This window comes from Cyprinodon tularosa, unplaced genomic scaffold (assembly GCF_016077235.1).
Source record: "Cyprinodon tularosa strain WSP-4 unplaced genomic scaffold, ASM1607723v1 ctg224, whole genome shotgun sequence".
In the NCBI taxonomy this organism is placed as follows: Eukaryota; Metazoa; Chordata; class Actinopteri; order Cyprinodontiformes; family Cyprinodontidae; genus Cyprinodon; species Cyprinodon tularosa.
The window spans coordinates 7,287-32,143 of NW_024038835.1; the positions used below are offsets into that span (position 1 = coordinate 7,287).

Below are 24,857 nucleotides of genomic sequence, written 5' to 3' on the forward strand. Positions count from 1 at the left end.
TACTCAAGTAAAAGTAACAAAGTACAGGCTTGTAAATTTACTTAACGTATCAAAGTAAAAGTAGAAACCACTTTTTTCATGTCGTTGGCTACATTTTAAATGGATGTCTGCCAATAGGACTAGATCTCCGTTGTGTTCATTTTCAATCATCTCGTCGTCCATGCTACTATGCTAACGCCACCGCCACCAAGCTGCAATGATTTGCCGCCAATGAATACCGCAGAATCTGTCGTTTCATCTTGTAGTGGTGCGTCAAATGCAACGTAGATTCCCGTCCAATTAGATTGAATTTGGTATTGATGATGTGAAAAATAATAACGGTAACTCCATTGAAATGATTCAAAACTAAAGTAACGAGCCAATTTTTTAAAATGTAAGGAGTAGAAAGTACAGATATTTGTGTAAAAATGTAAGGAGTAGAAGTAAAAAGTCGCCATAAAAATAAGTAGTAAAGTAAAGTAAAAATATCAGAAAAATCTACTTGAGTACAGTAACAAAGTATTTATACTTCGTTACTTCCCATCTCTGACAACCATCCATTATTAAGCTGCTAACTTTGCTAGTGTTCCAAAGTAACATCAACCATCCAATAACAAGTTTGTCATCTTATTTCAACATAGTACTGCCACAAAAGGAAGGGCTTAAACAACAACAGGAATCCGTTTTTTGAAATAAAGTCAGTGCTTGTAACAGTTACATATTATATTCAGTTATTTTGCATGTTTGATATTAGTTATTATGTGTTATATCACATTAGTAGTTGGGATTTGAAGCCTAAAAGATGTCAAAACTGAGGAAGCTCAGTCTGAAATGATATAAATATAATTAGGGTAAGCTTAAGGGTCTGAGGCCAGGGCTCAAAATCACATTAATAATTGACTTGATCCAGAAAAGAGAGACAAGTAAGGAATAGTGCAAGGTTGATTTTTTAAGTTAACTCCTTATCTTTACAGAACTATAAAGATTTTAGGAAGGATATGTGATCTCAGGGTTAGGTTAAGCTATTGGTGCTTATTAAGCTATTAGAGCGCAGCCCCAGCTACCCCCATCACCCTCTGTGACTCCACCATTGGCACTGTGGAGTCTTTCCGCTTCCTGGGAACTATCATCTCCCAGGACCTAAAGTGGGAGCTGAACATCTACTCCCTCACCAAAAAAGCCCAGAAGAGGATGTACTTCCTGCGGCAGCTGAAGAAATTCAACCTGGCCAGGACAATGATGGTGCAGTTCTGCTCCTCCATCATTGAGTCCATCCTCACTTCCTCCATCACCATCTGGCACGCTGGTGCCACCGCTAAGGACAAGAGCAGACTGCAGCGTGTCATCCGGTCTGCAGAGAAGGTTATAGGCTGCAATCTCCCATCTCTCCAGGAGCTGCACGCCTCCAGGACTCTGAGGCGTAGAGGGAAGATTGTGGCTGATCCCTCGCACCCCAGTCACAGATTATTTCAGTCACTTCCCTCTGGCAGGAGGCTGCGGTCCATCAGGACCAGAACCTCCCGTCACAAAAACTGTTTTTTCCTATCTGCTACCGGCCTTATCAACAAGGCCAAGAGCCGCTCGTGACACTGGACAATGTTTCTCTCCCCCATTCAGGATTTCTGCGTTACATTAACGCACAGTCTACTGTGTGTATATAGCTTCTGTGTATATATATATATATATATATATATTCTATATATATTCTATCTTATTTTGTTTTTTGTCTGCACCAACAACACCAAGTCAAATTCCTTGTAAGTGCAAACCTACTTGGCAATAAACTTGATTCTGATTCTGATTACATGCTATTAGCGTATGAGCAAAACTTATATCTAAATAAGTAAGGAGAAGTAAAGGAAAAATGTTTATGTATTGGAAAAGTCTCAACAGATGTTTTTATGTTTTATTTGTAAGTCAAATTCTGAAACTGTAAATAACAATAATGTACTGTAATAATATCATGCAAAGACATCAAAGTAGGGTAGAGATAGTAGCTGAGCAACAGGTAAGAACATAGTAGAAAATACGGTTGCAAATTGTAAAGCACACAAAGCTGTCAGTAAGGCACTAAGCGTGTCTATTAGATTCAAGAGATATGACTTTTATTTTCTTTTTGGTTGGGCAAACACTCACAATAATTTACATAGAGTTTATTGGGAATAATAAAGCTTATTTATTAGACTTTTCATTGACCTAACTGTGTTGTTTCAAACTGCTCAATTGTACTAGATGTTTTTATTTTAGGTTTCCAAAAGAAGCCTAACACTACTAACGCCGTTACCTTGTTTTAGTAACGAGTAATCTAACTAATTACTTTGACTGTAACTATAACGCAGTTACCATTGCAGACACGCGCAGTAACGGGGTGTCTGCAATGAACCTTTTTTCATGATGGGACTCGTGCGCAGCTGCGTGAAGCTGACACCCCACCCACGTCAAAAAACTCAGCAAATAGACTGAATGGTTAGTGCAACGTTAGTGCAGATTTGTGCAGAAAAAAAATATTGTTTGTGCTACTTTTGTTTAAGAGATATTAAAGATTATTTTTTAGGTCATCCAGAGGTGCGCGCCTTGTCATGAGAGAGGGGAGGATGAGAATGGCTGATGAATAGTGAGATTCCGTCTGTCAGTTTGGTAGGTGGGTGTTTCCGCTGGTGGGTGTTAATGTACAGCACACACAGAGAGTTGGAGAGTGAGGATGACTCCAGCAGCAAAACAGCGTTTTCCAGATGGAAATACCGGTGTTACGTCGAGCTGCGTTTCCCCATCACATACGGTTTCCTCTGCATCTCCGCACAGCGCAGGCGGCGACAGGGAAACGCGCATGCTCGCTAAAGGCGTGCAACAGTCGCCCTGTGCTCGCGCCACAGGAGAACAATGGAGAGCGTGAACGATCAAATGAAAGGGAGAAAGCTGGATGGATGGATGGATGGATGGATGGATGGATGGATGGATGGATGGATGGATGGATGGATGGATGGATGGATGGATGGATGGCTGGATGGATGGATGGATGGATGGATGGATGGATGGATGGATGGATGGATGGACGGATGGATGGATACTCTGCCTTTTCAACCTACTGTATTTTTTATTTTAAACATTATTTGATGGCCTTTGTGGCAGGGATGTAGATCCATCTTTTATCTATAACAACCCAAACACACAGGATTTCAGAATTAGACATCCCCAGTTATTAATTTCATATACTCACCAGATCAGAATGCCCTGTTAAAAAACTTCACATGGCATTCCCCCCTGATGTCATTTACGTTGAGTTGCAATAAATACTAAACTCTCTGCAGGTCCTTGTCTTTGTCATCCACTCTATTCAGCTGGCTTTAGAAACACACCGCGAGAAGGTGGGGGCTGGGTGGTGAGGGTTACGGGGGCGAGAAACGCAAAAGTAACGCAATAGTTACTTTTACTAGTAACTAGTTACTTTTATTGTGGAGTAACTCAGTTAGTAACTCAGTTACTTTTTGGGAGAAGTAACTAGTAACTATAACTAATTACTTTTTCAAAGTAACGTGCCCAACACTGCTAAGGAGTATCAATAAAAATATTACAGTTAAAGCATTGTTGTTGTTTTTTTCATTTCTATTAATAGTGCAATTATTTTTACTAAATTGGTGAAGATAACTTGTTTTTAACAGCCAATCCCAGAGTCCAAGCTTTATGTAAAAGACTAAGAACCCTGATGAATAAGCAGGTTGTGTCCGCGATCTCGTTCTTTTGGTCATGACCCAGAGTTCATGACTATAGATGAGGGTAGGAACGTAGATCGACCGGTAAATCGCGAGCTTCGCTTTTTGACTCAGCTCTCTCTTCACCACGACGGACCAGTACAGCGCCAGCTTCACGGCAGATGCTGTCGATCCCCCCCTCCCTTCTTCCCTCATTCGTGAACAAGATCCCGACATACTTAAACTCCTCCACTTGAGGCAGGACACACCCCCTGACCCGGAGAAGGCACTCTACCCTTTTCCGACTCATGGCCATGGCCTCGGATTTTGGAGGCACTGATCCCCATCCCGGCCCCTTCACACTCGGCTGCGAACCGATCCAGCGAAAGCTGCAGATCACGACCTGATGAAGCCAATAGGACCGCATCATCTGCAAAAAGCAGAGTCAATCCTAAGGCCACCTTGGCTGCGCCTAGAAATTCTGTCCATGAAGGTAATGAACAGAATCGGTGACAAAGGGCAGCCCTGGCGGAGTCCAACTCTCCCCGGAAACGAGCCCGACTTACTGCGGGCAATGTGGGCCAGACTTTGACACCGTTCATAAAGGGACCTGACAGCCCGTATCAAAGGGCCCGACACCCTGTACTCCCGGAAGGCTAAAGAGTGTGACTCCCCTGTAATTGGAACACACCCTCCGGTCCCCCTTTTTGAATAGGGTGACCACCACCCCAGTCTGCCAATCCAGGGGAACTGCCCCCAATGTCCATGCAATGTTGCAGAGTCGTGTCAGCCAACACAACCCTACAACATCCAGGACCTTCTGGATCTCATCCACCTCCGGGGCCCTACCACCGAGGAGCTTTTTAACCACCTCGGTGACCTCGCCCACAGAGATTGGAGAGCCCAGAGTCCCCAGGCCCAGCTTCCTCAATGGAAGGCATGTTGGTGGGATTGAGGAGGTCTTCGAAGTATTCCGACCACCGACCCACAACGTCCCGAGTCAAGGTCAGCAGCAAACCATCCCCATTATAAACAGTGTTGGTGCTGCACCGCTTCCCCCTCCTGAGACGCCGGATAGCGGACCGGAATCGCTTTGGAGCCTTACGGAAGTCTTTCTCCATGGCCTTTTCAAACTCCTCCTAGGAGTCCTATTGGGCCAAAAAGGCCAGATAGGACTCCTTTTTCAACCTCACAGCATCCCTCGCCGCAGGTGTCCACCAACGGGTTCGAGGGTTGCCGCCACGACAGGCACCGAAAACCTCAAGCTCAGATAAGCCGCCTCAACAATGGAGGAACGGAACATGGTCCACTCGGATTCAATGTCCCCCACCTCCCCTGGGATTTGTTCGAAGTTCTGCCGGAGATGGGAGTTAAAGCCCCGCCTAACAGGGGACTCCGCCAGATGTTCCCAGCAGACCCTCAAAACACTTTTGGGCCTGCCAGGTCTAGCAGGCATCCTCCCCCACCACCGGAGCCAACTCACCACCAGGTAGTGGTCAGTGGAAAGCTCCGCACATCTCTTCACCCGAGTGTCCAAGACATACGGCCGCAAGTCCAATGAAACGATGACAAAGTTGATCATCAAACTGCGGCCTAGGGTGTGCTGGTGCCAAGTGCACATATGGACACCCTTATGCTTGAACATGGTGTTCGTTATGGACAATCCATGACGAGCACAGAAGTCCAACAACAGAACACCACTCGTGTTCAGATCGGGGCGGCCATTCCTCCCAACCACGCCCCTCCAGGTCTCACTGTCATTGCTCACGTGAGCGTTGAAGTCTCCCAGCAGGACAAGGGAGTCCCCAGGAGGGGCACCCTTCAGTACCCCCTCTAAGGACTCCAAGAAGGGTGGGTAATCTGAACTGTTGTTCGGCCTGTAAGCACAGACAACAGTCAGAACCCATCCCCCACCCGTAGGCGGAGGAAGGCTACCCTCTCGTTCACCGGGGTGAACCCCAACATACAGGCGCCGAGATGGGGGGCCAAAAGTATGCCCACTCCTGCCCGGCGCCTCTCACCGTGGGCAACTCCAGAGTGGAGGTATGTCCAGCCCCTCTCAAGGAGAATGGTTCCAGAACCAGAACCATGCGTCAAGGTGAGACCGACTATTTCGAGCCGGAAGCTCTCAGCCTCACACACTAGGTGAGGAACCGGACAAAGCGCAGCCCAAAGACCCTTATGATGAGTACGATATTTGGATTCTGTGTTCACTCGCCCGGATGCAGGTCACCGGGGCCCAACTCTGGAGCCAGGCCTGGAGGGGGGGCACGATGGCGAGCGCCTTGTGGCCGGGCTTTTACCCATGGGGCCCGGCCGGGCTCAGCCCGAAGAGTAAACATGGGTCCCCCATTACATGGGCCCACCACCCGTGAGAGGGGCCATAGGGGTTGGGTGCAATGTGTGTTAGATGGCGGCCGGGGAAGGGGACCCTGGCGGTCCGATCCCCTGCTGCAGAAGCTATGGCAAGAGCATTTTATTAAAACTTTTTTTTTCTTATTTGCAAAAAAATACAGTTTATATCTTTATATTTCCTAATATTACTTTCTTTTGATTATTCATTGCAGTATTCAGGAAGTTCACCCACCTGCCATTCATTTCAAATGGTTATGCTGCTGACGCAGCATCTTTAATTTATAAAGCTGCTGTATATAATACTCACAGTGCTGCAGGTAGAGACAGGAAGATACAGAACCTACATTTTCCACTCTGTCCTAGGACAGGCAGTGGCTCCATCACTTTAACAAAGAAATGGTATGGTGACTCTCACCGAGCCAGGAAGTCCACTATCTGTACAGGCGTTCACCCCTTTTGGTCAAAGAGAGACGAAAGTGGTGATAGCAAGGTTGGCTAATGTTAGCATCTTTCAGGTATTGATCCTATCAATACAGAAGTGGGCTTTTTAGTTTGGGGGCGGGGACGTCTGGAGCCGAGGTATTGAATTGCACTCATTGCACTGATTATGTGCAGTATTTTTGCAGTATTTGTTAATGCAACTTTTATACTTCTGTTATTTGCTGTTGTTTCTAAAAAAAAAATGCATAACAATATTACAGCTTTCATTGATTTATTTCAAACTTGGAACTTTGTTTAGCCTGTAAGGTGTAAAAAAAATTTGAAAAAATAACCGATTAATCGATTTATCGAATCGAATCGCATCGTGGTGTATTCTTGAGTATCAAAAATAATCGAATCGTTGGATCAGGAAATCGATACTGAATCGAATCGCCATGATGGATGTGATTTACACCCCTAGTAAGGAAATAACTCATGTACTTCAACTTCGCTGTAAAATGTCTTGGTGTTTTAATATGCAATATCTCATGGAAATAAATCTTGTCAGACGCTTTAGGCTCCATTATAATCCAAATATTCAATTAATCTGGAACATCCAGAAATCCAAAATCCTGTGTTGGAATGTTACAAAATCTCCTACGACAGAGGCCTCAGCCAAGTTTCAGATATCCGCAAAACTTAATACCACATTATAGAAACAAAACCCAGCCAAGTCCAAATTTTGCTGTTTCACATCTTTAAGATCTTGTTCTTTATGAATGAAAACTCCATGATATGGAAAAAAAGTGGGGTTCTTTATTCCTCTGTGTAGCTGTTTTTTCCCCCCTAGTGAATCTCTAAAGAGCTTCAATACATTGTTTCCATTTGCTTCCCCTCTCTTAGCTTTTAATCCAAGGCAAAGACAGGAGAGCTTTGCTGACTAAAATCCCTATTACCATACTTCATTAAACCACAAACTTTGTTTTCGTATTAGGGTGTAGAATTACCCAGAACCTGGGTATTTGTAAAACTTTTAATCAAGCAAAGCATTACAGTTTTTAACGAAGTTATTCAAACTTTGACCATTGATTGTTTTCTAAATAAAAAATATGATTAAGTTTAAAGAACGCAAAGCATATTGTTTATTGTAGCCTTACCTTTCCTGTGGATCTCACTCCTTTCCACACACAGAAGTAGCAGATGATCCAGGACAGAAAAAGGCACAATGTAAGATCCCACCGAATGGTTCCCAAGGCCTCTATGCCCGTGGATATGTTTAACACCCGTCGCCTGTAAGCAGATTTACTGTAAGTGGTGGTAAACACATACTTAAAGCTGCATGCCTGTTAGAAATCTTTATAATCGGATAACATTTCTTTTAGTTTGTTGTGACAGGTTAATAGAGTAACAGCAGAGTGCAACCTCTTTTTTCTTCTTTTGTTTTCAAGACAGGTGTTTGAATTAATCTTTTCCATATGTGGAAATAACCTTTTTCACTCGTTTTAGACTTTTTTTTACATCTGAACCTCTTTCAAATGATTGAGTTGTCAGTACAAATTTGAGGAAAATTAGTAATACACAGAACTTTAGAATTCATTTATATTCTATAAAATTTCCTGAAAATACTATTTATCATGATTAGACAGGTGCATTATGCAGAATTGTTTTTAAACCCTTCTGCCTAATAAATACATTTTTTAAACTTGGTATATGAATATAAATAGCTTTTATGGTTATGCAGGGAGTATTGCAAATAATATGGACACATCAATGTAAGTAGAAAAAGATGAAAGATGAAAGAAAGAAGAGATAAAAGGGAGACAATGATCTTCAGTCTGCTTCATCATCTGCAAGGAGAGATGTGAAAAGAACAAAACAACCAACACATATACGATAAAAGATACAATCAAGTGGCACTTAGATACTAATGCTGAAGAATAAAAATACTTTTTGTTGGGGTTTTGGTGGGACCAATCCAAATGGTGTTAGCTACAAAACGTCCTCCTCCTGATTTACAGTGCAAATTTGATGGTATAAATGTAATGAGATCAGAGGTCTGCTATGAAATCAATTATAATCTTTGAGAGCATTTACAGTACCCCTGAATTGCAGTTTAGGGCTACTATCTATTTTTGTCAGACTGCTGGATTCAATCTACAAAAAAAAACCCAGGGATGGACCAAGACCAGTGTGGGTCCTCGGGCAAGACCCTTCTCAGTAATGCCTACCTCAAACAATGATGAGAGACAACGAAATTAATGACATGCTGGCTCAGAAGTCTGGCCAAACAAGGTCTGCATCAGGTGCTGGGGAACCAGAGCACCTTGATAAAAAATGGGCTACTGGAACAAGATGGAAATGAGCGAGATTCAAGAACAGGGTCAGAGGTGCTACATGTGAAGGATGCGGGAGACATTGTCACTTCAAAACCCACAGTCCACACTCATGGTGAAACAACTAGTAGCTCAATGTTCTGACATCCATAAACGGGAACTGTTCTCACAAGTTGAGATTGAAGAGGTCCGAAACCCCTGTTCTGGTAAGGAGGAACCAGGGAACCCGGGTCCCAGGTCAGAGGGGAGTTAACACTAACCCTCCCACCAGAAATTGGGCACAATGCCCCAATAAGCACAACCACGCTGAAAAAAATGAGATAATGGCAGTTAGATAGACTAAATAAACTATTCTGTATTCACGTCTTCTAGAAGACGTGAATACAGCTCTGCAAATAATTCCTACATCAACCATCACTGACACAAATGAGCTGATATACAACACAGCAGTAGTGATCCTTCGCTGCTAGTTGGCAGTAAGAACAACCATGTGATTAAATACACACCACTGAAAAGAAGGCTGGAGGCTAATATCAAGGCAACATGGACAGAAGTGAGTCAGTTGACAGAGGCCCTAAAAGGTGCAATGAAAAAGCAAGTATTAGGGAGCAAGTACCCAACCTAAGTCAGGCCAGATGCCCATACCTGAAGCCCTGGAAACTGCCAAACAAAGGCTCCAAGCCTTGGCCAGCCACCTAAAGAAGTACACGAGAGACAATGAAGCCAGAAAGGTAAACTGTTCTCAACTCCACTAGTGAAAGTGAACAATCAGTGCCAGGACAGTAATAATAGAACAGCCCCACCAAGGCCAAAAACTGAAAAGTATTGGAAAGGAATATGGGAGAAAGAGGCAACACACAACAGTGATGTACAGTGTTTGGTGGCTCTGAGAGAGAACCTCAGCAACCTCCCTAAACAGAATCCAGTCACCATCACAGTGGCCGACATCCGAAAAGAGTTTCAGATATGAAAAACTGGACAGAATCGGCCCCGACATGATACACGCCTACTGGCTTAAGAAACTCACGGCACTCAATGAACACTTTGCAGCGCAAATCAACCAGCTGCTGAGAAATGGGGACCACTCCGAATGGCTAACGGGCGCACAATCCTGATCCTGAAGGATCACTCAGAAGGTACAGTCTCATTCAACTATCAGCCAATAAACTGCCTCTCCATAATGTGGAAGCTCATGTTCTGGATCATAGCTGCTAAGATAAGTGGGCACATGGATCAGTTCCTGGTAGACCAAGAGTCGCTCGAGACTGCAGAACCTGAAACACTAACCTGAGCATTGCCTGGATTGATTACAAGAAAGCCTACAACTTTACCACAACTTTTCTTTTAAACAACAAAGAACCCAAATGCAAAAAAAGAGAAAAATCCAACCTTTTATTTAAGTACATTATTTTGGTGGTAAAAATAAAATCACCCATTTAGAAAATAAAAAACATGAAATCATGTTTCCCACAATTATTGGCACCACTAACAATTCCACAAAAATGTTTATTGATTTCCTTTAAATGTATTTCTCTGTAGTTGCTAAAGTTGGTCAGGATATCTAGGAACTTTTAATTAGTAATTCATGACTTCCTGTTTCCCTGGGGTATAAATATGACGTGACACAGAGACCTAATTCCCTTACCAATTAGACAGGATGGCAAAGACAGAAGAACACACAATTCAAGTAAGACAGATGTGCGTTGACCTTCATAAGTCAGGCAATGGTTACAAGAAAATAGCCACTCACCTTAACTTGCCTGTATCTACAGTAATAGGATTCAATAAGAAGTTTAAAACAACTGGAGGAACAAACAAGGCTGGAAGAGGTCCCAAGTTTATCTTGCCATAACACACAGTGAGGAGGATAGTAAGAGAAGTAAAAAAAAGTCTAATGCTTGCTGTCACACAATTGCAACAAAGAGTGGAATCTTGGGGTCACAAAATCTCAGAAACAACCATCAGACGCTCTCTACATGCCAACAACTGTTTGGAAGGCATGCGAGGAAAAAGCCTTTTCTCATTTCTCACCAACACTCAAACATAAACACCTGGAGCTTGCTCAGCCGCACTGGGACTTCAACTGGGATTGTGTGCTTTGGTCAGATGAGACTAAGATTGAGCTTTTTGGCAAAAACACTAAGTGGGCCTGGGGTAAAACAAAAGATGAGTATGCCGAAAAGCACCTCATGCCCATGGTGAAGTATGGTGGAGGATCTGTAATGCTGTAGGCCTGTTTCTCTTCCAAAGGCCCTGGGAACCTTGTTAGGGTGCATGGCATCATGAATGCTTTGAAATACCAGGACATTTTAAATGAAAACCTAATGGCCTCTGCCAAAAAGCTGAAGATGGGTCGTCATTGGGTCTTTCAGTAGGATAATGTTCCAAAACATGTGGCCAAAAAAATCGTTCAGCAGTCACAAAATCAAGGTCCTCCAATGGCCTTCTCAGTCTCCAGAACTCAACCCAATCGAAAACCTGTGGGGCGAGCTGAAGAGGAGAGTGCACAAGAGAGGACCCAGGACACTGGATGATCTAGAAAGATTGTGCAAAGAGGAATGGTCAAAGATCCCTCTCTCTGTGTTCTCCAATCTTGTGAAATGTTATAGGAGGAGATTAGGTGCTGTCTTGTTTGCAAAGTGGGCTGTACAAAGTATTAACATCAGGGGTGCCAATAATTGTGGAACACATGATTTCACATTTTTTATTTTCTAAATGTATGATTTTATTTTTACCACCAAAGTAATGTACTTAAAAGTTTGGATTTTTCACTTTTTGGGTTCATGTTGTTTAAAAAAAGGAGAATTTTTTGAAGTCCTCAACCACATCTTAAACAGGGGTGCCAATAATTGTGGAGGGCACTGTATGGTCTGGTGGCAGCAGGGAAGAACGAGCTGCGGTAGCGCTCCTTTTTACAAACAGGGTGTAAAAGTCTTTCACTAAAGACTAATATAGGCTGTAGTATATTTACCCATGGAACAATCTCAGAAGAACAGAAAACAATGTAAAAGTAAAAAAAAAATTAAAAACGTAATTTTGGCTGAGATTGTTTGACCATACATGTACATGTATTCAATTTATTCACCTAGTGCAGTCCACTGTCAAATTATAAACATGAGTCTCTAACCGGGACCACAAGTTAAGTTAACCTGCATTGAAACATGATGTTGAAATGCTATCAGTTTAACTTTTGATTGTATTGAAATTCTTCACTAAAGGGAAAATCGAATAGGGAGAAAATGCTGAGTCAAACTGAGCACCTCTTTGAGCCAAGCAGCTAGAGGAGCAATGAAGAGAAGGTTAGAGGGAGAGCCAGAGATACTGTACCTGAACTGTTTTAAAAAATTGGATGTTTAATGCATGATAACTGAAAATTCTGTAAGATTATAATAAGTATGTTATACAACTAGCTTCGCCTCATCTGTTCCCGTTTGGCTGTGACACCATCCTGGAGAGTAATATCAGCTGTGCTGCTGCCATCAACACTTTTGTCTATAGATGTTCCAGATCGGCCTGTTTTTCTGTGAAGTCCTGTTTCTCTGACTGTGACTGACTGGATGCGCTCTCTTCATCTTCTGACATGGGATCTGGTAAGGAGCTTGTCTGCCTGGTTGAGTGTTTTCTGGACAGGGCCGTCTTTTACAGTTGCCTTTTGTATCTCTGTTTCTGTCTCCTTGAACCCCAGTCGTCCTCGGCAGATGGCCTCTCACACTGAGCCTTGTTCTGCTAGAGGTTTCTTCCTGTTTAAAGGGAGGTTTATCTCTCAACTTTTGCCACAGGCATGCTTAGTTTGAGGGATTGACCTTCGAGTCAATGAGTCGATGCAATCAATTGGTTTCCCTTGGACAGAAAACATTTAATAAATCTGACTGTATTATCTGGTGAACTGTAAATTGATTTGAGATGACATGTGTTGTATTTTGGCACTATATAAATAAACTGAACTCAATTGAAATATAAGACCCCATAATCAACCTAATAATGTAATAGGGTCTGAAGGTCTATTTGAAATACTCATGTATATATGAAACAACTAATTTCAACTGACATTTCAGTTATACTGGAATGTCATTTGTGACATATTTCTAAGCAGTTATAGACTTAAGCTTCGAAAGATGAGATTAAAATCACGTTTTTAATGTCTGAAATGTCTAGCAGGGGAGACAGGAGAGGAGGAACAGTGTTAGGAATCCAGTTTGTGTGGGTTGTGTTTTTGTTTGTCTTCCCTCCACCACCAGGTGGCCACTGGTTCTCGTTGGCCTTCTCACACACCTGCGGAGTGTTGCCTCATTACCAGAGGACTCTTAAGCTGCTGACTGCCACTACCTCAACGCCATAGTATTTGCCAGTTTTGGGTACTCTAGCCCATCTGAGCTTCAAACTGAGCTGGGGATTCAAACAGGAGGTTTGGATCTACTTTTCCCCAAAGGATTGTTTGAGCTTCACACCGAGCAGGGGATTCATCTCCTCAAGAAACCGTTCAAGTACCATAGAAAATCTAAGTGGCAGCCAGCTCCTCCATTCCTCAAGGAAACACCTCGACCTGGGTAATCCCTGTCCGCCCTCCAACGAGCAAGTTAATTACTGGAACAACCCACACCTACTGGATTCAGAGAAAGACACCTCCTCAGGAAACGTGAGTCCTGTTGCCTTTATTCCCTTTTGCAAATCGAAGCTCAAATTTCCCACTGAGCCTGAACTAACCACAGGAATTCCCCTTCACTTTTCAGTCCCGGTTCGCCAGTGTTCAGAGCAGCACTTGACCCATCTCTACCAGTTCTCAATAAACCTGTTAAACCTTCCCCTGGTCTCTCTGTTTGGTTTTCTGCATGTGGGTCAGATCTTTGGATAAAATTATGACAAACAGAGAAATTCATAGTCAAGATCTTTCAAAAGTCACAATGAGGTTTTTGCTCCTAAAAACTCTGAAAATGAACAGATTTGAATAATGGAATTAAAAGCATCTCTGAGGGAGCCTGCTACCGAACAAGCTTAGAAGTTCTGACTCTTGACCTCAGCATTTTTTGGGCCCTGCATACTGCCCTGCTGACCACAGTCCATTTTGGCTTTCATTGTTTTGATTCAAGTATAACTTTTTCTACAAGATGTGACTAAACTTCTCCTCAAATGGTGTCTGGAAAGAGGTTTCTATTTTTAAATTTGGTTATAGTAGGCAAAGACTGACTAAATTTACATTTAATTCCATGAAAAGACTTTGAATGAAACTAAATACATTTTTCGTAAAAATTTTGACAAAACATCCATTCATCCATCCATCCATCGAGCCACTTTAACTCCCTTTATTTACAGGAAAGTATTATTAATAATTATTAATAATAATAGCCTGATAATAGAGACTTACTGCCAAAACTCTATAACAGATGATGATGCATTCACAGGTGGGGTCCAGTTGGCAGTCTTAATATAGTTGTTTATTTCCACACAACAATCTGAAATATACCAAATCTTTGTTAAACATGCCAACTTGTCACTACAGTTTGTGCATCTTGACTTGGTTTTGCTTGGTTTTAAGTCCTTATAAAAAATTATTTACATTAATGTGATTTAATACAACAGCATGTTAGTGTTCAATTATAGTGTTCAATTATTATAATAATGAATTATTTACCTGTATTCCACGTGTTGTTACAGCTGGCCCATGGCAACTTTCCAGAGAATGACGAGAAGAAATACAGGAATGCCCAGGCTAAAATCGCAACATAGCTGATGTTTCCATAAAAAATTATCAACTGACTGGCATATCCCATACCTGGAAAAACAAATAATTTATTTTAGATTTCTTGTTAAATGTAACCATTTCTTTCTACATTTTATTTATGCTTTGAATAGGTTGGTTTGCTCATCTTCAAACAAGGGGCAGATCTTTCTCCAGCACAGGATTCCTCCTTGACTGGTGTACTGGCCCAGCGATGTTTCCAGGACAAACAGAGGTACACCACAGGTAACAAGAAAAAGGAAGTAAGGGATGAAGAATGCACCTGTAAGTTATAAAAAGCACTGTAAATACTATTATCCAACTGAACCTTGGATGATGGAAACCATCAAAAAATATACTTCAGAAACACAACACTCTGACCTGTAGAGTCTTTAAAGAAAATAAGTGCAGGATAACAGCCCCACACAACAAGGTTTCTCTCACTGAACAGAAATAATTTGAAGTTGTATAAATTTCAGTCCAATAAAATCTCTAAAAATAATGATATGCTTAATCAAAACAATGCTTTTTTGCAGAATTTTAATTCAAAGCTGTATATAATGCTATTTTTGTTTTATCAACATAATCCAGTTCTCTTTTAGCTTTTGTTTGTAGGTGGAATTCTATAAATTTGGAATTTAGCCTCTAGATTTACAGTTGATTTTGGTGGATTAAAAACAGTCTTTCGAGCCACTGGAAAAAAAGTACAATTATTTTTTTAATGCCTGTATGTAACTTTAATAGTTAGGTATAAGACTCTAGGAAGTTCTTTGAGATATTCATACATATTCACTATTGTGGTGAAAGCTAAATTGTGCAGCCCTAGCCTTAACAAACTTTTTGGCATTTTGGTATTTACATTCTGACTCACTTGGATAATCCAAATAACAGAATGACTAAATTCTATAACAAAACCCTGACGGAAATATGTGATGTTATGATCTAATTTGCAAAAAGTAAGGCATCACATTTTTTTTTATTTTTTGCTAACATAGCTAATCCAAATTACTTAAGGGCTAGGCCATAAAACTGGCTTGAGATATATCTGAAAGTCCTTGCTTAGGTCAGAAAAAATAAATAGAAGTTGTGCCAACAGATTTATTTGACAAGCTCCTGAAGATTGTGTGTGCTTTTTGGGAGGAAAGAGTTCATCGCTCAGCTTGGCTTATTTCTTGTGATAAATATTTCAACATTCACCGTGAAACAGAGCTTCTTCTGACTCCCTTTTCAAATGTCTTTACATTTAGTTTAGGTAATTCATCACTTCACATGGGACCAGGGCAGATAGCCAAAGGCTCGAACGATCCAACAACTCTTGCGAAATTAATACAAGGGTGTGCTTCTTTTAGCTGATGTAATAAGATCCTAGTGACCCGTAGAAAAATATGGAAGAATTTCTACAAACTATAGCACTATGTTGCGATCAAAGAAATAATTATTTATTTATTTATAATTGTTATATGCATATCTATCTATCTATCTATCTATCTATCCATCCATCCATCCATCCATCCATCCATCCATCCATCCATCCATCCATCCATCCATCCATCCATCCATCCATCCATCCATCCATCCATCCATCCATCTATCTATCTATCTATCTATCTATCTATCTATCTATCTATCTATCTATCTATCTATCTATCTATCTATCTATCTATCTATCTATCTATCTATCTATCTATCTATCTATCGATATATATAGATAGATATAGATATCTATATATATAGATGTATATATATATATATATATATATATATATATATATATATATATATAAATTTGCTGTAACAGGCTTGATTGAAAAAAGAAAAAATCTGAAAAACAGATTTCATTTTTAATAACATAGTATATCTCTAGAACAACCTAGAGATATACTCTAATTTTGTGTGTTTGATCTTTACCTTTGGCTGACCGTCCCTATCTGACCTGTAGGTGTAATTCAATAATCTGTAAATACTGGTGAGAGCAAAGGTTGACTGTGCAAACACATGTTCTTTCACTGAAACCTTAGGGGTCAAGGGATTACATTTCACCCTCTTGTCCCAGCTACTTTTTAACATACCATCCAATTTTCAAGATATTATAGTCGAAGTGCCTTAATGTATTAAATCTTAGCTTGAAATACAATTTTGGAGATCTTAAAAATATTTTCTACCTACAGTTGCTTCCTGGTGTTTGGCAGCTCTCAAGCAACCTTATCCTTCCTCTACTGGAATGCTTACAGATGAACGTGTTAATTTACGGGCTACCTTATAGTCCCGAGGTTATTACCTGTACATACAGACTTGCCTGTCCTCTCTTATTCACTTCCTTGTCTCCGTTAAACCAGAATTTTGCAGGAAGATCAAATCCAACGATTAAGAAACTTGGTGTTTTAGAGTATGGCTGAAAAAAAGCCCAAACACTTGTTCTCTGTGCAGACATTCTTCCTTCATGGTGATTGGAAGTCTGCCTTGTCCTTTAGCTCCATGGGGCACCCTGGTGAGGGTGGGGGGCTGAGCTGTGAATGATAATGTTCCTGTTCACGCATCAGGAGCTCTCAAAATATTGCTTTTTATTAGAGCAACCTGATCAACAATCATAAGCAGCATACTACGGACGTTCTGTTTCTCAGTATGTGAGTTTAAAACAGTGTCAGGGCTTTATGGTTACGTCTGTGCAGCTTAAGATTTCAAAGTCACAGCAGGGAGCGCCTCAGGATTGTTGGTCCATCCTTCTAGGGTGAACACTAATCTACTTAGCTGCTGCCAAAGCTTCTAGGAGATTTGAATCCCCTCCAGCGAAATGGTTCTATATATATATATATATATATATATATATATATATATATATATATATATATATATATATATATATATATATATATATATAAAAAACAGAGTGCGAAATATGGGGGGGTCCCCCCGATTAACCCATGAGACCCCCTGAAAGCCTCAAAAGCAAAATCTAAAGGGGTTTTAAATTGTGTCAAAAAATTAAAAATAAAATATTTTTTTGTCACTAATTGTCACTAAAATGTTTTGTAAGCTCAACATGTAATTTATTAAAATTCAAAACCTTTATTTAAAAATATGTTCTGTTTTTTACCTAGTGGAGCCAGCCAATCCTGCTTGCATATGCAAATTAGCCATCTGCTTTTCCGCAGTTAATAACACGGGCTACAAGGAACAGATTGCACGAAGACAGCATGTCTTCACTCCTTTTTGTGGACCTCAACGGACCTCCTCTGGACAAATTCGACCCAGTTCCATTTGTCAGAAACTGGATTAAAGCAGGACATGTGCCTGCATCAAAGAAAGAGACAGACAGAGAGACAGAGATAGAGACTGACAGTCTTTGTGCATGTGTGTGTTTTCATAGACTGTCTGTTCAGGCTCTTGCCTGCTCTACCAGATTCACAGAAAGCCTCATCCACCAAGCTGTCAGGAAGCTGAGCCCCCCTCAAAAAAAAAAAAAAATCACTCCGGACAAACTGTCTCCTGCACTACTATTAATAATATATTTATTTACTGTGCATTTGCACTGTTACTGTTACAAATGCTATATCTTACATAATTGGTAATAATAATAATAATAATAATAATAATAATTTTTTCTGCTGCCATTACCATCTGCCTTTTTGCACTAGCATAAGTACTGAATATTTTATATTATTGTACATTTTATATTTTATTGTAAAATTGAATGTTTAAATGTTAATATTAGGAACTGATCTTATCTGTTGTGCCTGGACACTTTATCTGTTTCACTGTTGGTGAATGAGAAACGTCCTCTCGAGTCCTTGTATGTCTGGTGAATCTGAAGAATTGACATTAAAGCTGACTTTGACTTTGAAATGTTATAGGCCTACTGCATATTAAGAAAATTTAGATCAGTATTGTGCAACAACCAGGAGATGGGGACCCCCCCAAATATTGACAGGTATTTCGCTTTTTTTTTTAATATTTTTTTTATTTACAGGCGTATGTTATGAATGAAGAGCGCAGGTGCACTTATGGAATTATGACTACACATAGATACCATGACGAGATCCTGAGGCCCATTGTTCTGCGATACATGCAAGAACATCACCCCATTTTGCTTCAGTATAATGCATGGCCCAATGTTGCAAGGATCGGTATACAGTTCTTGGAAGCTGAAGACGTCCGAATTCATGAATGGCCGGCATACTCACCAGACACCGCCATACTCATCCATTGAGCATGTTTGGGGTGCTCTGGATTGGCGTATACAACAGACTGAACCAGTTTTTGCCAATATCCAGCAACTTTGCACAGCCATTGAAGAGGATGCTGAAAAACTAGTCCATACATTTGTTATTTCAAGGCTGGACTATTGTGATTCTTTACATCTGGAAGTCTACAAACTGTAGTTAAAAGCCTTCAGCTGATCCAAAATGCTTCAGCCAGAGTTCTGATGAAAATTTAAAACAGAAATCATATCTCTCCCATCCTAGTTTCTCTTCATTGGCTTCCTGTTTAATCCAGAATAGAATTTAAACATAAATACACATATAAAGCCTTAAATGGCCAGGCTCCATCTTATATCAGAGATACGATTGTTCCTTATGTTCCTAACAGGTTTATTAGTGGTTCCTAGAATTTCTAAAAGTAAAATAGGAGGCAGATCTTTTAGTTTTCAGGCTCCTCTACTGTGGAACCAACTGCCAGTTTTAGTCAGTGAGGCAGAAACCCTGTTTACTTTTAAGGGTAGGCTTAAAACTTTCCTTTTTAATAAAGCTTATAGTTAGTGGCTCAGGTTATCCTGAGCTATCTCTATAGTTATGCTGCTATTAGTCCCTTTTACACTACCCTCTGAAAACCGATCCGTGCCAAGCTTGGATCAGTTAACTCTGTCAAGCTCGGGTTCTTATGACCTTTTACATATCACGTTAGCATGGTTCCTCACCTCCTAGTGACGATCTACTGTACTACTGCTCTCTAGAGGTAAACAAGCAAATAAACATGGCGATGCCTGTAACATTCAGGAAGAGTAAGATGATGATGATATCTACTGATAGACTAGTACCATCTTAGCGTGGTTCATATGTGTCTGGTGAGGTTCAGTTCAGTTCTGTGTACCATTTACATTCAACAGTTATCTTGGTTACTATTGCTTTCGAGTTGGTGAGTTGATGCAATCAACTGGTTTTCCTTAGATAGAAAACTCTGAATCAGTTTGACTTTATGATCTGGTGAATTGTAAAGTCAACATTGTAAAGTGTATCTGTCTATAGATAGATATAGACTAAACATTATGTCTAATCAGCATCTTGATAGTTCACCCCTGTGAGGTTTGACGGATAATCGCAGCAAAATAGAATTGCTCACAATCGCAGATACAGACTGCTCTGTGAACAATAATTGAGGAAAATGTTAATTTTGTGTATGCAGAAAAAGTTTTAGGTCTTTGAGTTCATCTCATCAAAAATGGGAGCCAAAAGTTTTGCATTTCTATTTTTGAGTGTAGTAACCCCATCAACAAAACCATTGTTAGGACTCCAGTCTTTGTGGTCTGTGTGTTTGTATGTTTGTCTTCCTTCCTCCACCAGGAGCCACCTGGTTCTGATTTTCCTCCTCACACACCTGCAAGGGGTTATCTTGTTAACGGAGTGCTCTTAAGCTGCTGACTGCCACTACCTCGACGCCAGAGTGTTTGCCAGTTTTGGGTACTCTTGCAAAGCTGAGTTTTGCTGAGCCAAACTGAGTTTTTGTCAACCTGAGTCTTAACATTGTTTTTTGTCTTTGCTTCTCGGCAGGGAAACATCCTGCAATCTGGATTTTTCGGACCTTCTCTCCTTGGAAGGATCAAGTAAGCTTCAAACTGAGCTGAGGAAACAAACCGGAGGTTTGGATCCACTTTTCCCAGAGGAAACGTTTGAGCTTCTCACTGAGCAAGGGATTAACCTGCACAACAGTCCTTGCAAGTACTGCAGGAAATCCGAGTGGCAGTCAGTCTTTCTCCGTTTATCTACAAGCAACTGCATTCTGGGTAACCCTGTCCGCCCTCCACCGTATTAGACAAACACCGGAACACATTCCGCACCTAGTGGAGTCAACCTAATTTCTGGAAACGTGAGTCTGCCAACCTTTTCTCCTCTTCAAGTTCGAGAATCAATTCACCCACTGAACCTGAACTAACCGCAGTGTGTTCCCCTCACCTTTCAGTTCCGGTTGAGCAGTGTTCAGAGCAACACTGGAATCTCCACCAAACTTCTCAATAAACCTGTTAAACTTTTTCCCTAGTCTCTCTGTATTGGTTTCTCTGCATGTGGGTCCAAGCTCTTGATAAAATCATGACAACCATCAATTTATGAAGGGGAATATTACATTTTGAACAAAGCCATTCGAGTCTAAGACAATAGTTAAGGTTGCAATTAAGCAATCACCTTGTTGAGATCAAATGTCAGTGATGTAACCGGAACGACTCCACTCTGAAGGCATACGCCTCCGACGGAGTCTATAAGAGGAGCTCTTTCCCATTCAACTTCCTGTTGCCAGTGGTCTGTGGCCACTAAAGGCTTAGACTAAGTGCTTCTCAGTTGAAAATTATCCTAAGTAGCAACCAAATCCCTCTTGAGGGGTCTGTGGTAGCTGGACTGAGTCAGACTACCCATCCTACGATTCAGAAGGAGCTGTTCATCGCTTTTCCTGTGTCCTGCATGATCCCACATGCTGCAGCAGAGAAGAGCTAATCCAGCTCTGATCGACCTAAATCGAACTGCCAAAGGAACAACAGTAGGACCCAATTGCTGTTTGCCAAGGAGCCGTTACGAGGCACTGATCTGTGCTACACTTGTACTGACAGATGCCTAAGAGCTGCCACTCCTGCTGCTACATGAGGGCTGCCCACAGGTAACTGCTGTAGCTAAAGGGAGGCATCTCGGGCTGTGAGTTGTAAAATTAACTCCAGAAAAGACAGATTTATTTGGTTAATGAATAATAACTCTGCTGGTAGCCATACTCTGAACTGCTAAATTTGTAAAGACAACTGGATTTAAAACAGCTGGTCCACCCATTTACATAAGAGACTAAGAACCCTGGTGAGTAAGCAAATTAAAGTCATACCCAATCAGCTAATAATAATTATTTTGTTTTACCCTCAATTTGAATGATGTATTAATTAACTATAACTTCCAGTTTTAGTTGTGTAATATATTCATAAACTTTTGGTTAACTTGCACAACAACCTTCAATGTTGGGATGAATGTTAAGATCCCCAACTGTAATGATCTTTTCAGTATTCAATACTACACCAGACAGAAAATCTGAAAAATGAGTAAGGACCTGGGGGAAGATACAAAGTTCCAAAAAGACGAGATTTTGTTGTACAATTTGGATGGGGGGAACTAAGGGTTCAATGTTCAAAAGATTTGTAACTATTAACTTGCTTTGGACTAATCAGTAAGTCAGACTGAAAAATTGTTGCTACTTCTTTCTATATATAGAGCAGGTTGCCTCATTTATGAGGCTGCCGCCAAGTTTCTGTAAGACAAAATAAATCAAATTGATTATCAATAATCGAGTCATTAAATAACAGACTTTTTGAAGAAATCAGATTTAATTGTTTGAAGTTTTTCCATGTTTGCAGTCATTTTAATTCTAACTATAAAAGCACTGGCACTGCACTGCCAAGTAGAAAATTTTGCCGGAAATTGGGGAGTACAACTATAGCTAGAATTCGTACCTGATCTGGATCATTACCAAAGTAAATGAATATTTCCTTGGCATGGAGATTATGAAGATCCCAGGAAAGACAGGCTTAAGATACAGACGTGTGCATGATGAAACTGCATACATATTGGACAATGGTGGTCTTGACATTGACCATTTTTTTGGAACTGATGTTATTGGGAAAATGTAATCTATGCTTAAAAGAGCAACTTAAGTTTAATTGAAAAAGCAATAAGATCAATGCTTTGGGCGGACAATGCAGAGGCTCTCTGTCCAATTTCATGTCCAAACAACTTTGATTCGAGTAAAAACATGCTATCAAGCAATTAATTGAAGGGAGAATATCTGCCGACATTAAGATAGGAGGGATGTTTTATGTGCAACAACCCAAGATATAGCCAAGAGATTAATGTCTGGTGTTCTTTTGAGGTATGTCACAGACGTAGTCCATGAAATGCTGGTTGCAGTTGTAAAATGCAGGTTAATTACCGGACAGTCATTTGTCACTCTTTTAACGGAAATCCTAGAGCATAGGGAATTTTACATAGGTCTGTGCATCAGCACAGGAGGAAATTTGGAGATAGATTTACCATATACATACTGTAGAGCTAGGTGTCATCTACATAACATGCATAAAAATAAATATTACATTTCCCAAAGATGGTACTAAAGGGAAACAAGGTAGAGGATGAAATATAGAGGCCATACTTTGCAACAACCAGTCCTCAATTTTATATTGAAATTTAGAAAAATGGTTCTAAGTCTGAATGCAAAACAGGAGAACCCCCCAACACACACACAGACACCCACACAAAATTTAGGTTTTTAACATGTTTTTTAACATGATTTAGAGCATGACAAAGGAGGGACCTTAAAAATGATTGTCCCCTGTTGGTAAGTGTTCAACAACATGACTGTCCCCTGTTTGATAGGTGGGTAAGAGCACACACATACACCCCTACACACACCCTCTTCTTAATTCAAACAGCTTAACTGGGACTCATTTCCCACCTTGGTGATTCTCTTCATGGGGTTCAGGCATTGAGCCCCACAAGGAGCAGTTGGTGTCCACAATGTGCTATCTTGCCCAATGTCTTTGAGACATGCCAAAATGGGCCCCACTTTGTCAAATACAAAACACACACACACACCTACAATATATCACACTATCCCTGTGTGGACTTTTCGTTGACATCTGTTCACATAGCATATATTTTCATGTCCTAACCAAGACCCTTACACTAAACATAACCTAAACTGAATTCCCAACTTTTCCTATACCTAACCCCACTCCAAAAAGTGAAATTCTCCTCATGGGGACCAACCATCCCCACAAATATCTATAAACCCCCTGAATGTATCATATTTTGAGGAAATTGTCCCACCCAGGTAACAAGTACATGGCCAAACACACATACTGTAGAGAAGCAGCAGATGCCCCTGCAATCTGATGATTCTGGCTTAAACTTTTAAATGATCTGTAACCTATTAAAAGTTTGAAATGTCCAGTCAAAATAAAAAAGGTGACTGTTCTTGACTAAAGTATTGATAGTATGTAATGGAAAGGTTTTTTGTTTTTTTACTGTAAATTTACCCTTGTTTTATATTCTTATACTGTTAATATTTTTATCTTTGAGTAAAGCTGCATGCTTCAACTTCCTGCTGGTAAAACCTACGTTTCCCAACTGGGGAGAATAAAGGATATTTTTGTTATTTATCTTTGCAGGCTTTCATGACCTGAAAAATCCTTACTTATTTGATTTTTATTCATCTTTTTACACTGTTGTTGTACATTACTTTTTTTTTTTTTTTACAGAACTGAACTTCTCAACTATCTCCTAAAGATACAAGATTGTATGTACATAAGTCTGCAAAGCCTCCCTCCAACCAAGTAGAAAACCAGTGCAATTACTCACCCCCACCATTCTTGTAGCAAAGATATGGAAATCTCCACACATTGCCAAGTCCAATAATAGCACCGGCCACACTCAAGATAAACTCTTTCTTGGTTTCCCACTTGCCGCGCTCTTTGGCACCCTGTGAGGTGTTCTGTCCAAGGTTATGGCACATCTTAGAAGGAGCGTCTTCCATCCTGTTGAGTGTTAAACAATCTGGTGTGGGTCTTTTGGTTTGACTGGCTATGGGGGCTGATGTTATGGGCTTTACCTAAATGGTTATCTAATTTAAAGGCTGCATTTTGTTTAAGCCACAAGATGGAGCTGCAACTGTGTCCCAAAACAGATATGTAATTTTGAAGTGTGAGTGTTTTGGATTTATGACTTTAACTGGAGTGTTTTCTCACCTGATAATTACTATAACACAGAAAGGTTTCAATGAATCACTATTACACTGTCAGTAAAATAAGCTTGATGGCTTCAAATAAGACTTATACAATAACTACAAAACTACCTCAGGTAGTGTGCTCCTCAAGAGGAGTATTTTTCTCTTCCCCACAGTCAAAAGCTGTAACCTTTCCTGCACATCAACTGAGTTAGAGAAGTTTCAGAACACCTCTGACTGCAAAAAGGTTTGGCCAGTACAAATTGTTGCATTGAGAGGTACAAAATAATAGGACATGTGGAACAATACAAAGCGTATTCATTAATTTAAACATTTTCAAGCAAAAAACTTCAAAAAATAATTTGTTTCTATTGTAAAAACGTAAATAAAATCATGTTGTATCTT

The 24,857-nt window shown here is 40.5% G+C and overlaps 1 protein-coding gene across 1 annotated transcript; it reads right to left on the reverse strand.

Annotated features, from left to right (window-relative positions):
* Positions 1 to 7,567: 7,567 nt before the first annotated feature.
* On the reverse strand, positions 7,568 to 24,309 carry LOC119784360 (sodium- and chloride-dependent GABA transporter 2-like). Its single transcript, XM_038286368.1, has 5 exons — positions 24,089 to 24,309; positions 14,641 to 14,775; positions 14,406 to 14,546; positions 14,139 to 14,226; positions 7,568 to 7,733 (listed from the first exon to the last, which is right to left on the reverse strand). Exons 1-5 carry the CDS (start codon positions 24,261 to 24,263, stop codon positions 7,586 to 7,588), a joined length of 687 nt encoding a protein of 228 aa, XP_038142296.1. The 5' UTR covers positions 24,264 to 24,309; the 3' UTR covers positions 7,568 to 7,585.
* Between the last annotated feature and the right edge of the window lie 548 nt (positions 24,310 to 24,857).

Excerpts from the sequence above, each read along its gene's own strand:
- LOC119784360 (XM_038286368.1), bottom strand. The coding sequence starts at position 24,263 with ATGGAAGACGCTCCTTCTAAGATGTGCCATAACCTTGGACAGAACACC. Across the intron at positions 14,776-24,088 it reads TTGCTACAAGAATGGTGGGG|GTGCATTCTTCATCCCTTAC; the intron begins GTGAGTAATTGC and ends TATAACTTACAG. Across the intron at positions 7,734-14,138 it reads TCTGTTATAGAGTTTTGGCA|GCGACGGGTGTTAAACATAT; the intron begins GTAAGTCTCTAT and ends ATCTGCTTACAG.